We start from the raw sequence: 12,699 nt of genomic DNA, 5'->3' as shown, positions 1-12,699 counted from the left end.
AACCCCAAATTTTACAAAATACAATTACACAATCACCTGATTTTAAATCCGATGTAATTAAAACCCATAATAATTTATATTAAATTTCAAGATAAAGAGATGTCAGTATGAAAGATCTGGTCTGTCACTGAGCACTTTGAATTCTTCCCAGTTTCATGCCTGTTATTTCAGATGCTTGGATAGAAAGTTAGTGATTAAAAACAGGGAACAGAAGCCTACCCACTTTTAGTAATGGGAAAAGATGGAAAATGACTTAAAACAAAAACCTGTTACAATCCTTTTATTGACATTTGACATAAAGGTTTCAAAAAAGATGCTGTGAACTTCCTTTGTTGTTTATTAATCAATATTTTGAAAAACCAGATAAGGCATTCCAGGTTTTTTAAGGTGCATTTTATTTTACAAATACATTTATTTTACAAATGCATAAAAATGCATTTCATTTTACAAGTGCATAAAAGTAGCGCAACTTGTATAAAAAATATAACAATACAGTCAACCACAAAACAGCAGCGTATCACACGCAGTCTGCAAGACTCTTTTTTTCTTCAAATTGTTTGTCTACTGCAAGGGAAAGGGCCTGAAGAAAAGTTGTCATTGTGACACTGGGGGACTGAAAATAAGAGAACATTTTGTTAGACACACCAAGGCAATAGGCAGACATAGTATTTTACATACAAATCACAGTATTTAAAAGAGAAATATTTTAATTTCATGTTACAAAAATTGCAAGATTCTATACACCAAACCGCAAGTTTATTTAAATTCGGCTATCACAGCAAAGTCAAAGTCAATCTGTGTGAAGTTTTCAGTCACAATACTGTATATTTGCTTAGAAAAAGGTTTTTAACAAATTATTATTTATAAAGTGGTAGAGGTTTGGGGAATTTTTTTTCAGCAAGAAATTATAAGAGCACCAGTATTAATGTTCATTTATTTAATTAAAAGTAGAATGCTCTTGGGCAGATCAATCCCACCTGTCTTCTTCAATCCTATTCTAAATTATGGACAACACATAATTGTTTTGGTCTACAAAGCTTCAGAAACAAGTGCAGTTTAGATTAAAAGGGAGGTTTGGACCAATCTTTCACTTCAGGCAGTGTGTGTTCAGATGTCTTCCTGCCTGTCTCAAACTCAACCCAAAATATAATGAACACAATAAAGTCACTTGCATATAATAAACTTACTTGAATATAAAGTGCATGTGCTAGGAAAGGAAGCTTTCTCAGGACCCGGCCACCAAGACCTTCACTTTTTCTATGGTAAAACAGAGACAAGTGCTGCTGAAATGCTAAATATCCACTCTTAAAAGGATGCCTTTCCTTTTTCTGCGTTTCTCTATTAAGTTGTTCCAAAAGAACTTCAGATGACAATTCAGTAGCTCACTTGCAGTACTTTCAGCAGGAAGTGAACAAATTCTGCTTGTGGAAGGCTACACAGCAGCAGCACAGGCACAGCTGCCTGCCAATGCTTGCATCAGGCCCTTCACATTGTTGTGCCAATCTCATTAATTTGGGGGGATGTCTACCACAGCGTGGTATGGACACAACCACTTTTGGAAGGACTGGGAAAAAAACTAGTTTGAGTGCTGGACCTTATGGGTACTGCCTGTCTCCTTCTCCCTATCATTTACACAATTTTCTTCACCTCACCCACTTCGTATATGTTAGCATCTTCTCCAAGCACTGCTCTGTGTACATAAAATGCAAACTTCTGTGTCTGAAAAAACTTACTTGTTTTTACTTCACTACTCACTGGTTAAGACTGCATACTTTAGGAACAGAAACAAAACACACTTTGCAGACTTTATGAATATTATTTTGTTCCATAGGGACCAACACTTTGGAAAAAAAAAACATTGCTTGATATTGTGAATATATTTTTTATTGTTTCAAGAAGAGTTATGCTGCAGTGAAAGACCATTTGCTCTACCAGCATACTCAGCAAACCATAACACTATCTATTTACACTTTACTCCTCTCCCCCTTGTTTTTGTCCACTTATATCTCCACACTAAATACTGATCTAGCAGATGGCAAGACATTTCAAAACACTTTCTGAGCAGGATCTAAGGCACATGCTATTTCTGCCAAAGTGCATTACAATTCCCAATATCCACTGAAAACTAACACTAATCCAGCCAGCAACTTATCAGGAGGACTTCAAATGGCAGAGCAAAAACCACAAGCAGTACTAGATCAAGCCAGATCTGAGACTAAGACATGTCAGCAAATTGTGATTGCTTTACCTTTTTGTCCCCTGAAGGTTTTTGCACTTTCTCAAACAGAAAAAAAAAATTGAGCTGTTTCAGATCTCCAGTTGTTGGGAAATTTGGTTACTTTTACACATCATTCCATAACTCAGTATGTATGTATGAAAAAAGTAGAATTTCAGAATCTTACCTTGAGATATCTTTCAGTATAAGGCTTAACCTTGACACATTATTTTCTATGAAGCCAATCACCTCAAGCTCTCTCAGTGTCAGAAGCTGCTGTCGAGGATATATTATTTGACACTAGAAACGAGAGTTACAAACTGTTGTATGAAAAATAAATGCATTCAAAATTAAATTTTACAGTAAGAGTGGAAATACAGAAAATGAATTAAATTTACATATTTTTGTTACTTAGGAAGTATGACTAAAATGCAAAATTTATTAAAATATGGTATTTTACAGTTTTGCTCTCAAGTATTACCTTCATCAGTTCTTCCAGGCAAGAAAGATATATTCTAAATATTGCTGCAGTAGATGGAGGTCCAATGTATTGCTTTATGTCAGCCCTGTCTACAAAGGCCATGTCAATTTTCTCTGTAATATTTGAAGTAGTCAGGATAACTACATTGGGATACCTTCAAGACAAAAATAGATTTTTAGGTCACATGTAAAAGATTTATGTCCTTTTATGACTGGCAAGTTGATACCTTCCTTCTTATGCTTCAAATAATTTTACGCAATAAACTTCACATCACATCATTCTTGTCAATCAGGAATTACATTAAATGATCTGAAGCTCTTGGCCAGGTATCACCAGACTATTTCAATGCATAGTCTCTTTCCTTCAGCTGTTTCTCAAGTGTCCACAGTTCCTCTAATTCTATTTCAGAAGTGATATATGGTAACTTCCTAGAAACTACTGGCATAGCTTCTGACACACACAAAAAGATCATGAAAAGAATTGTAAATGTGAACCTTTAATCAACATCTTTTACATTTCAATTTTGATGTCTGCTCTCCAAGCAGACATCATGATGCTCTGTCCTTTTTCTCTCTCTGTCGTTAGGGGAAGCATACTGTCCATAGATTTGATTGTCCACCCAGGTACATGTAAAATATTCTGCTGGATTACTCCTATTTCTTTTCAAGATTAGCATCGTGAACAAAGAATAACTATTCACTAATTAATCTGGTTTAGTATTCCAAGTAGGAATTGAAATTTAGCAGGAATAGGAATACTGAAACTGTCAATTACCTTTTGCTACTGCAATAATATGCAAACAATACCTTTTAATTTGGTCTATTTGTGTCAGTACAGCATTGACCACACGAATAGCATCCGAAGGCTCTGTGCCTGCCCTGAAGGCACTGCGAGCTGCCGTGAGGCTTTCCACCTACAAAAACCCAAACCAATCAACCAAAACAACAACAACAAAATCACCAAACACCAAAAAAACCAAAAAGACTGCATTTTTGGAGTCCTGGCAGCAAACAGGAAACCCATGCAACACACCTTCAGATTCCTGTGCCTACTATCTAAAACTTCTTCAAAATCTTTTGTTAGGTAGGAATTTCCAGGGAAAAAGAAAGGCGTGTCAAGGAAGCAATGTGTAGTGAGGGAAATTCCTTTTTGGATAGCAGAATGGAGGCTGGTTTGCATTTTAAATTCTGGATGTGGAGGAATGGGATACCACCAGAATAATGAATAGATTGAATTTAGAGTGAGATTCCCCATAGGAACTCCAATATGACAAAGCTAATAAGGTACATATTTACTAAGTTGCTTTTCTATGCAAGTTTGAAAAAAATCTAACAACAATGAACTGAACCATATTCACATTTTTTAGAGCTTTACAAAAAATGTAAATAATACAAATCTGGGCTACTTTGAAGTTTAAAACAATATAATGTAAACATATAGCAGCAAGGGAAATTCCACCAAGAAAGGCTTCAATTCATTTTCAGCTGGAATTTGCCTGCTAAGTCACACTATATTCCTTCCAAACCTCCCAAATCTGCAGCAGTCAATACTTAAGTTCACTCAGCTGCACAATCATGTAGCTTACAAAATAGCATAAATGTGCTTTTATTGTTCTTTACAAATGAGCACTGTTGCAGCTCCTTCCCATCAATTTCCTTTCTGCTGTATTTTATGCACAACAATGCTATTGGAATCATACCTCATCAATCAGTACAAATACAAGAGCATCTCTGTCATCAACTAACTCTTGGATCTTCTGGAACATCTTGGTTACAAGTTTGCCGCTCTAGAAAGACACCATGTGCATATGTTAACTATTTCCTTACCACACAATTTTCTAAGGCTTATCACACTTAAAGGTGTAAATGCCTGGGTTTTAAAACAACTTTCTAATAAAACTTCTCTTTAAGCATTTTCAAACATATTAATTATTCTGAACAATCTCTGGTGCACATATTTAGGAAACAAGCTAAACAGAATATTACAGTGTAATTTCTAAAATATGTAGCTTATTTTATTAGGTACATCAATACATACCTCAGAAAACCATTTAGAGAAAAGGCTATGGCTGTTTATCTCAATTAACTGTCCATACCTATACCTAAAGTATGAAGAGAAAAAGAAGTATCAACTCCATTCTAAATAAAAATCAGAGATATCAATAACTTCTGTAAGTGTCATTCCTGACATTCTGACCCTGGAATTCTGTGAATTAGTACTTTAAATTACTTACCTTTCAAAATATAATACATATTTTACTGATATTATTTTTGTTGCTGGAACTTCCCACATTGTTGAAAATGTAACTGGAATTCTTATATTAAATTGTTATTAGAATTTCCTCATTAGAACAGGGTAAGTAACTCTTACCATGATAATTGCCTCGTTCTTCTCTTTGTGTAAGATTTTCCTCAGTATAGCAAGAAGTGACAAAGTATCTCAACCAGACTTTATAGAGCTTATGATTTTCATATGTTCAGTTAGGACTAGAGTAGGATCATGCCAATACACATTATTTATGGTACACCTTTTATTTTATATCTTTGGTTTTTTTAATATAGATTTGTTAGGTTGCTATGAACTTTCAGGCTATTTCTTATAATATGTCTGATATACAAACTGACCCCTGCAGATTGCAGCATTCAGACAATCCAAGCACAAAAAGAAATTAGTTTAAAAAACCACTACCTATTAAAACCAGGCTCTATCAAACATGAAGATACAAAAACCAAAATACTCCTTGATCCTCTGTCCTTTAATAGTCATTGATATACAAAGTGGGCAAAATTACTGTACTGACACTGGAATGTCTTTTACACACCTGGAACAATTATTTACACATTTTACAAGGCCATAAAATATCCTAATCAGTCTAGTAGATCAATTTTATTGCTAGCCTGGTGCACTACAAAAAAGAAGACATAATAGCACTTAGTTACTTGAAAATAAATATGAGATATACTTGGGCTAATGAAAAAGAACAACTAAGTATAGTAAGCTAAAGTGAAAAATTTCCAAAAAAAAAAAAATCACCTGTATGACAGTCGAATTGTCAGCTTCTGAGCCAATGCTTTACAGAGAGAAGTTTTCCCAGTTCCAGGAGGGCCTGATTTGAAATCAGATCCATACATTACACAGAGTCTGCATTAGATTGTTAATGACATCTAACAGATTTTTAACTATTTTATTTCATTACAGCACTAATTGTAGAGTAAAATCACAGCAGATAATGATTGTGTACACCAGACTATTTTGAGAAAATTGCTTCCTTGACTACAATCCTAGAGCTAATGCTGGATTTTATATGTATGAAGACACCATAAAGTTAAAACATTCAACAGCCAGTATCACCCCTGCAGGGCTAAACCTCATCAGCATTCTCTATAATCAGTGCTATGCTCAAACTTGTATCTTCCTGAAATGCACTCTTCTAACATAGAAAACTGAAACATATCACAATCAGTTTGATCAGCTGTCCACTCTCCCAGAAATTTCTTCCTTGTGGAAACCCAGATCATCTTGAGAACTATACTCTGAGACAAACCTTTTGGATCTGACTTAATATCCCATGGAAGAGTCACAAAGATTTCCTTCAAAGAGGCAAGTACAAGCACAGTTACCAGAGTATGAGTCTGAAATAAAGTCTTTCAAACAAAAACATCTAAAAAAAGAAGCTTCTAAATTGTAGAAGTAAATTGACAGTTGTAACTAAAATACAACAAACAAATATTTCCACTACGACCTTTGATTTTTGAATACCAGTCTTGATGACAAAATCAGTGCAAGATGCACTTTGCAAGAAAATGGATTCAGTTGATGCTAATCTCGTTTGTGGTATAACCTCTACAGTAAGCCAGAACTGACTGAAGATTTCAGCTTCACTAAAATAACTAAAAGTAACTAAACTAGCAAGTGTTGGCAACAGAACAGTGTCAACAACACAACACAGATTGCCTTCCCAGTTTTCACAAAGTTTTTAGAAAGCTATAACTAAAACAAATTTAGTACTGCAATAGAAGTTTAACTAATATATGCCTCCTAGTATCTTCAGTATCTGCATTATTTTTGTTCATTCTGTAAAAATGCAACAGTATCACTTAAAATTAAGAAATCCACAGTTGTCACTGCACTGTAAGCTTTAGAATTTAAATTCATGCAAAACAGTATATGTGAACATTGATTTGACTCTGACATTACATTTCATCCAAATTTGTACTATTGAGGTGCTGCTTTCATATCACCTCATTTTACTGCATAGGATTGCAGTACAAATCTTTCCAGAAGGAAAGTATAAACAGCTGGCCAGTGAATCAATCTACTTGGCTTAAAACAGATCATTTTTACCATGCAGCAAAACAACTCTGTTCCATGATATCAGGTTGCTGTCAACATTTTTGTCAGAAAATAATAATGTTGTCGTCACATAATCGAGTAACTAAATGAAAAGGACAGACAGAAAGACACAAATTAGAGTCATAACAGCAAATATAACCACAAATAGAATCAATCTCTAATGATGTCTATTGTGTACTCATAACAACAAGAAAAAAAGAGCTCATCTCTTTTAGTCAAATTTATTTCTGCAAAGGATGGGAATTCATTTCTGTCCTGCCCACAAGAATACGAATAGCATGTACTTGGCACACATGGAGTTCCAGAACTTTTAAATGGATAAATTAAACGCTTCAGGGAAGGAAAATTGTTTTTATTTTTCATTGTCCCACGTACTGTGTGTCTGTAAAACACATGCTGCCTAAGTACAGAGAATCGAAGACTCAAATTCTGGGTCCTGTTTAGATGTTGTACAGCTATACATTTGTACAGTTTGATGTAGTCAGCCCACCAAACAAAGCATTTCCTGTCACATTTATTTCCTTTTTTACCGAAGCATTTGTATCAGCTTCTACAAGGAATTTGTAGATTAATTAATTCCTCCAAATAACGGAAGTTGCATGTATTTCCTGGAATGATTGCTTCTAAAAATATTGCAGTTTCATTTTAGAATTATCTAGAATTAGGAAGTAGAGAACTCTTTCAATAAAATGAATATGAACTTCAGGTGTGAATCTATAATGACTTTTACCTATAACACCTGATACCACATTATCTTCTGTTGCTCTTACGTGTAACGAGCTTTAGATCCCTGCATGTTGATGGGACAATACACTGGTGCTCCTGCAATATCTCATGCTTGAGATGGAGCAATCACACAACAGCAAAAACAACCAAACTTAATCCACGTATTTGTCAAAATTCTCACTGTGCTATTTTGAAAATTCACAGCAACTATTTCAGAGCCCACAGAACCCAAACATGCTCAGGCATTCCCATGGTTTAAAGAAGGAAGATTTACAATTTTACGGTAGTAGTTCAAGTTTGAGTCATTAAAAGCTACCATTTCTTTCTACCCATATACACTTACACTCAACAGTGATCAGCTTGCTGTTATTTAGAACACCAGCAAGTCTAATGAAATAGTCTTGTCATTTCACAAATGACTTTGAAAACTGTTCCATAAATTACACAAATGTGGATGTATTAATTGATTTTTGCCTTATAAATTAAGAAGTACCATCACTGGAATGTTTTACTTTTCTCTATTTGGTTATAAAGACTTAAGTGAGAATACTGTATCTATGGTATTACAAATAAGCTAATGAACTAATTATTTGTGTCCAAGAACTTCAGTTAGAAGCTGAATTGAACTATTTGTGGGTTTTATTTGCATCACAATTACTAAATTTCAGATTACAGTATTACTGTTCTACAATCTCTGGCAGTTATCATCACAGTCTCTGATGAATGGATAGGATCTTCAAGCTAGTAAACGACCCCATGGAAGTGTTTAGTTTCTTTCCAATGTCTTGACAGCATTCAAGTGGCAGGGCACTCAGCTTTAGTAAAATCACTGAATAAGTATTTGCATGAACAGTAGCCCTGTTTGCTGACATTACTGCCAAGTCCATTGACTGTTTAGCTGCTGCCAAAACAAAGTTTATGGGAATCTATAAAATTAGAGGGTTTTGTGAAAGCTGGAAAAGACAGGCTTCAGATACAGCAGAATTGTGAGTAGAGCTAAAGCAACAGTTATGAGATAGGTCAGCAGAAAAATTATTTAAGCTGCAGAAAAAGCAAGGGCAAATTGAACAATAGCCTGCGTATTAATGCTTGTCTGAATAGCTCTCTAACTTGCAGAAAGTTTATCTAGCAAGATATTAGGAAGGTTAAAGCTTAAGAATGGAGCTCTGTGCGCTGTGTTTTAAGGCTTACGAATAGGTATTGTATTCAAAATAAGCAAGCGTTGTTTTAACCAAAGGTACGTGTGCTTATAGTGATTGGATAGAACTACTGTCAATATGCTTTTGCTTTGTATGATTGGTTAAGAAGCTTATAAAGTAAGTTGTAACATTAAGTTTTTTGGCCGGCTGCCGAGATTGTGAGCTGCTAGCATCTTCCCATTATCATAATCATGTAATGAGACTGATGCTGAGAAATAAAGAGCTCGAAGCACTTTCCCAGCAGCCCTGTCTCGTTTGTAGTCTGAAAATAGCCCCCTTGCCGGCGTCAAAAGTTATACTCCCATTCCCTTCTGCCCAGCCTGCAGCCATATCTCCATAGGATGCAGCAAACTTCAAACAGGTTTAATTTCAGCTCTTACTTCTCCTCAAGCAATTTTAATTGTTATTCATTTTCAACTTACATTTGATTTTACTTCAGTGTCATAGATAAGACTTTCCCAAAGACCATGGAATTCAGCTGCAAAAGCAATATATTATATACCTGTTTAGTATAAATCAATCTGGAAACCTGTAACTCATCATTGCAGCACAAAACAGTTTTCAAATTATGCTCAACTAAAATGAAGAATTAAGAACACGTATATGAAAGCAAGTAAAGCATCTGTGGGGGAAAAAAAAGTTTTTCAACTTATTTTTCTCAAAATGCAAAGACCACTTTCTACACACAAATTCAGCAGTTACCCAGCTTCTATTTCCTCCAATATCTGTGACAAGAAATTAATGTTAATTTTTTAACATGAAATGAAAAATACCGTTCCTTCCATTCTCAGTAGAGGACGAACTTACATTTCACCAAGGAAGCAATGAAAACTAGTGGTAGGAGGAGGGTTCTAGGGCAAATTTTATCATTCAAGTTTGCCTTTTTTTTTTTAACATCAAGACGTAAAAAAAACCATGTAGTGAACAATGCGTAAAAGCCTAAAGTTGTCATTTGAGTATCAATCATTCGTAGCTGTTGGCTTCTAACTTTCAGCAAAGAAAAGCATAAAAGACTGAACAACTATAAACCACAAAATTGTGGCAATAATTGCTGCAGTGTGTTTTCTTTAGTTTTTATTGGCATGGTCACTATCTAATTTGTGATTTTACAATCCCTTTGTGTTGTCCTGACCTTGCCTTTGGAGTGGCACAGGTTTCCCATTCTGCATCTCATGTTTCTAAATGTAGACTTGCTCCCTCACTGTTGTTCAGTTTGGTTAAGTGTCAGTCCTTCTGTTTGTTACCCAGCCACTCCCTGCCAAGTTTCAAACGCCTCCCCTTCCCAGCTGTCAATCCCTCCTATCCCTACTCTTTTCCCCAGAACTCTCCTTACTCCTCCTCCCCCTAGGTGTCAATCCTCCCCCGAACCCACCCTCTCTTCTAGTAAATTCCTTGTCACTTTTGTATCCTTTAGAACCCCATTGTTTAGAACCCAAGTTATTCCCTTCCCTAGTGTTCTTTCATTGGTCTAAGTACGAATTACCCCACTTCAGACCCCTCCCCAACCATATCCCTGTTGGTTTGCTACCCTAAACCCCTCCTCCCGACAAAAGTTATAAAAACTCCTGTTAACCGCGAGTCAAGGTCTTGGAGTCCTGAACTCAAGGGAAATCACCACCAAATAAAGCCACCCCAGCTCTACCCCTGGACCCGTGTTCCTGTCTTTTTGTTCCTGTGCTGAACCTCTACTGGTAGCTGGGATTCTCCAGAGCTTGAAAGGGGGGGGTCTGTTGCACCTCTGTTGTCGCTGAGCCGGGTCACCCTGATTTTAGTGCACCACGACAATAATGTCAATGTATCAGTTTTAATTCTTCCTGAAAACTAATGTAATGAATAATTAGGCATTTCACAACATGGAAAGAGTAGGAAATGTTTCAAAATTACTGTCTCTCTGAGCTAAAGCTCACACTTTTGCTTTTCCTTTCAGGCAGAGAATCAAACTTCCCCAAGCACAGGACAGTAACAGGCAGGTCTGGCTCTATCACAGAGGAAAGCCTGATTTTTCCTCTCCAGAAGATAAAGACTAAATCTCTTTACTTTGTTTGTCTGTTTCATGTATAAAAGCAGTACTGTCATGGGGGCTGGAAGCCAGCAGTGAGCTCTGGAAAATGAACATTGAAAGTGATAAGCTTCTTGTGGATCTTCAAGTTAAAAAAAACTCGGAATGCAATCACCAATGTTAAAAACTTGCATGCTTCTGATTATGACTACATGTTTTAGACAACAAGACCAGTTATTTTCACACATCCACAAGTATTACAGAAATAAAGGATGTGTTTTGGAATCATCTGCAGCACGTCAGTCAAAACCACAAAGGAAAAAGTCCAAATATATTTGTTCCATAAAGAAAAAAGTCCAAACATATTTTTTATATAGACAAACAATAAATACAAATAGTACCTTTATAGGTAACTATAAACACTTTTAGCCTTTGCAATATTTTCTTTATTGCTCTAGAGCTCCCAGAAATGCCACACAGGTACCTGCTGGTAGCACCCAGTGGTGAGCTGCAGTGATATCATCATTCTCTTCTTCCAGGTTTTCCGAGGTTGGTCCTCCTTCATTCAGATGAAAAACATGAAGAGAAAGACTGCTTGTGCTCAGGTCAATAGGCTAGAATGAACATAAAAAGATTTGTTACCGGTCATATTTCTCATTCAAAGCTAGTTGAACAAAAGAAAGTTACAGTCCTCAGCTGGCATTTATCTCTGAAGCCTACTACCTCTGTTTCAGACCTTAATAAACAGTAAAAAAAAAAAAAATAGCCACCTTTTCCTAGTTATACTAGTCAGCCTAAGAAGAGATACTACATCATTCTACAGACCTTGTCTTGCTTCTGCCCTTAGGGTACCACGAGTCCATCTACAACTAGTTCAGGGGCACATAAACAGAGGTGCATGTTCTTGACAAGGAATACCTGTCTGTCCTTCAGTTTCAGGTCTGTGTCCACAATTGCCACAGACTGCACATTGTTGTTAAGGAAAGGGTCGTCAAATTCTGTCCACTTGTAATCACCAAATACAATGTTGTGTCTGTTCAACAGCTTTAAGACACTTGTCCTAATATCTTCTTTCTTGGCCACACTAGCAAGAAAGAAACATCATTAATTTATGGCATTGACATTTATAAGGCAATTTGAATTAGCGTTGAAAAGCATTATTTCATACATGACGCTTTCATGGAAAATAGCTTCTATCTTGCACACACCAAAAAACCCAAGGAAATGACCAACCAACAAAACCCCCAATCCTAAAAAAACAACTAACACAAAAAAATCCCAAACCCACTCAATCATCCTCCAGCATTCTACAGGAGAAAAGAACCTGTCAGATTCAGTCTGTCTGCAAAAGCAACAAGTTGGACAGTTGTTTTTAATTTGTGCATTAAAAGACATAATCCAAATAATACCATTTGCGCTGTTTGAGGCCATATCAGGGGATACTGAATGAGACAGCTAGAAGACTTCAAGAATGGAAAGCAGTTATGCAATCTGTGTTTCAGCAGGAAACCCAGAACGACTGGGAGCTAAGCTACAGACTGAATTTGGTAAGCTTAGCTTGGAAGCTCCATTATACTTTCAGGACAGCTGAAACATCAGGATGGGGACACAATATAGGGAGCATTCCAGAAGAGACAAAAACTACAGGAACAGGAATACCATTTGAAGATTTAACTTAATTTTGCAATTTCACTCATTCAAATGCAAATTCTCAGTTCTCTGTTAA

At 36.1% G+C, this 12,699-nt stretch overlaps 1 protein-coding gene across 2 annotated transcripts in view; it reads right to left on the bottom strand.

Annotated features, from left to right (window-relative positions):
• Positions 1–321: 321 nt before the first annotated feature.
• Positions 322–12,699, bottom strand: part of TRIP13 (thyroid hormone receptor interactor 13) — a 13,940-nt gene continuing 1,562 nt past the window's right edge. Inside the window, exons 3-14 of one of the 2 annotated variants that reach the window (XM_005481798.4) lie at positions 11,892–12,057; positions 11,458–11,587; positions 9,397–9,452; positions 7,041–7,131; positions 5,730–5,802; positions 4,734–4,797; positions 4,396–4,482; positions 3,503–3,609; positions 2,697–2,850; positions 2,403–2,515; positions 1,188–1,257; positions 322–613 (exon numbers count right to left, since the gene is read on the bottom strand). In XM_005481798.4, the coding sequence (XP_005481855.1) occupies positions 518–613; positions 1,188–1,257; positions 2,403–2,515; positions 2,697–2,850; positions 3,503–3,609; positions 4,396–4,482; positions 4,734–4,797; positions 5,730–5,802; positions 7,041–7,131; positions 9,397–9,452; positions 11,458–11,587; positions 11,892–12,057 (1,207 nt within the window). In that variant the 3' untranslated portion in view covers positions 322–517. The remainder of the gene's footprint in view (positions 614–1,187; positions 1,258–2,402; positions 2,516–2,696; positions 2,851–3,502; positions 3,610–4,395; positions 4,483–4,733; positions 4,798–5,729; positions 5,803–7,040; positions 7,132–9,396; positions 9,453–11,457; positions 11,588–11,891; positions 12,058–12,699) is intronic. The other variant, XM_005481799.4, reaches the window with a different exon arrangement.

Source organism: Zonotrichia albicollis, chromosome 1, assembly GCF_047830755.1.
Source record: "Zonotrichia albicollis isolate bZonAlb1 chromosome 1, bZonAlb1.hap1, whole genome shotgun sequence".
Taxonomy (NCBI): Eukaryota; Metazoa; Chordata; class Aves; order Passeriformes; family Passerellidae; genus Zonotrichia; species Zonotrichia albicollis.
This window is presented reverse-complemented; position numbering and strand designations above follow the sequence as displayed.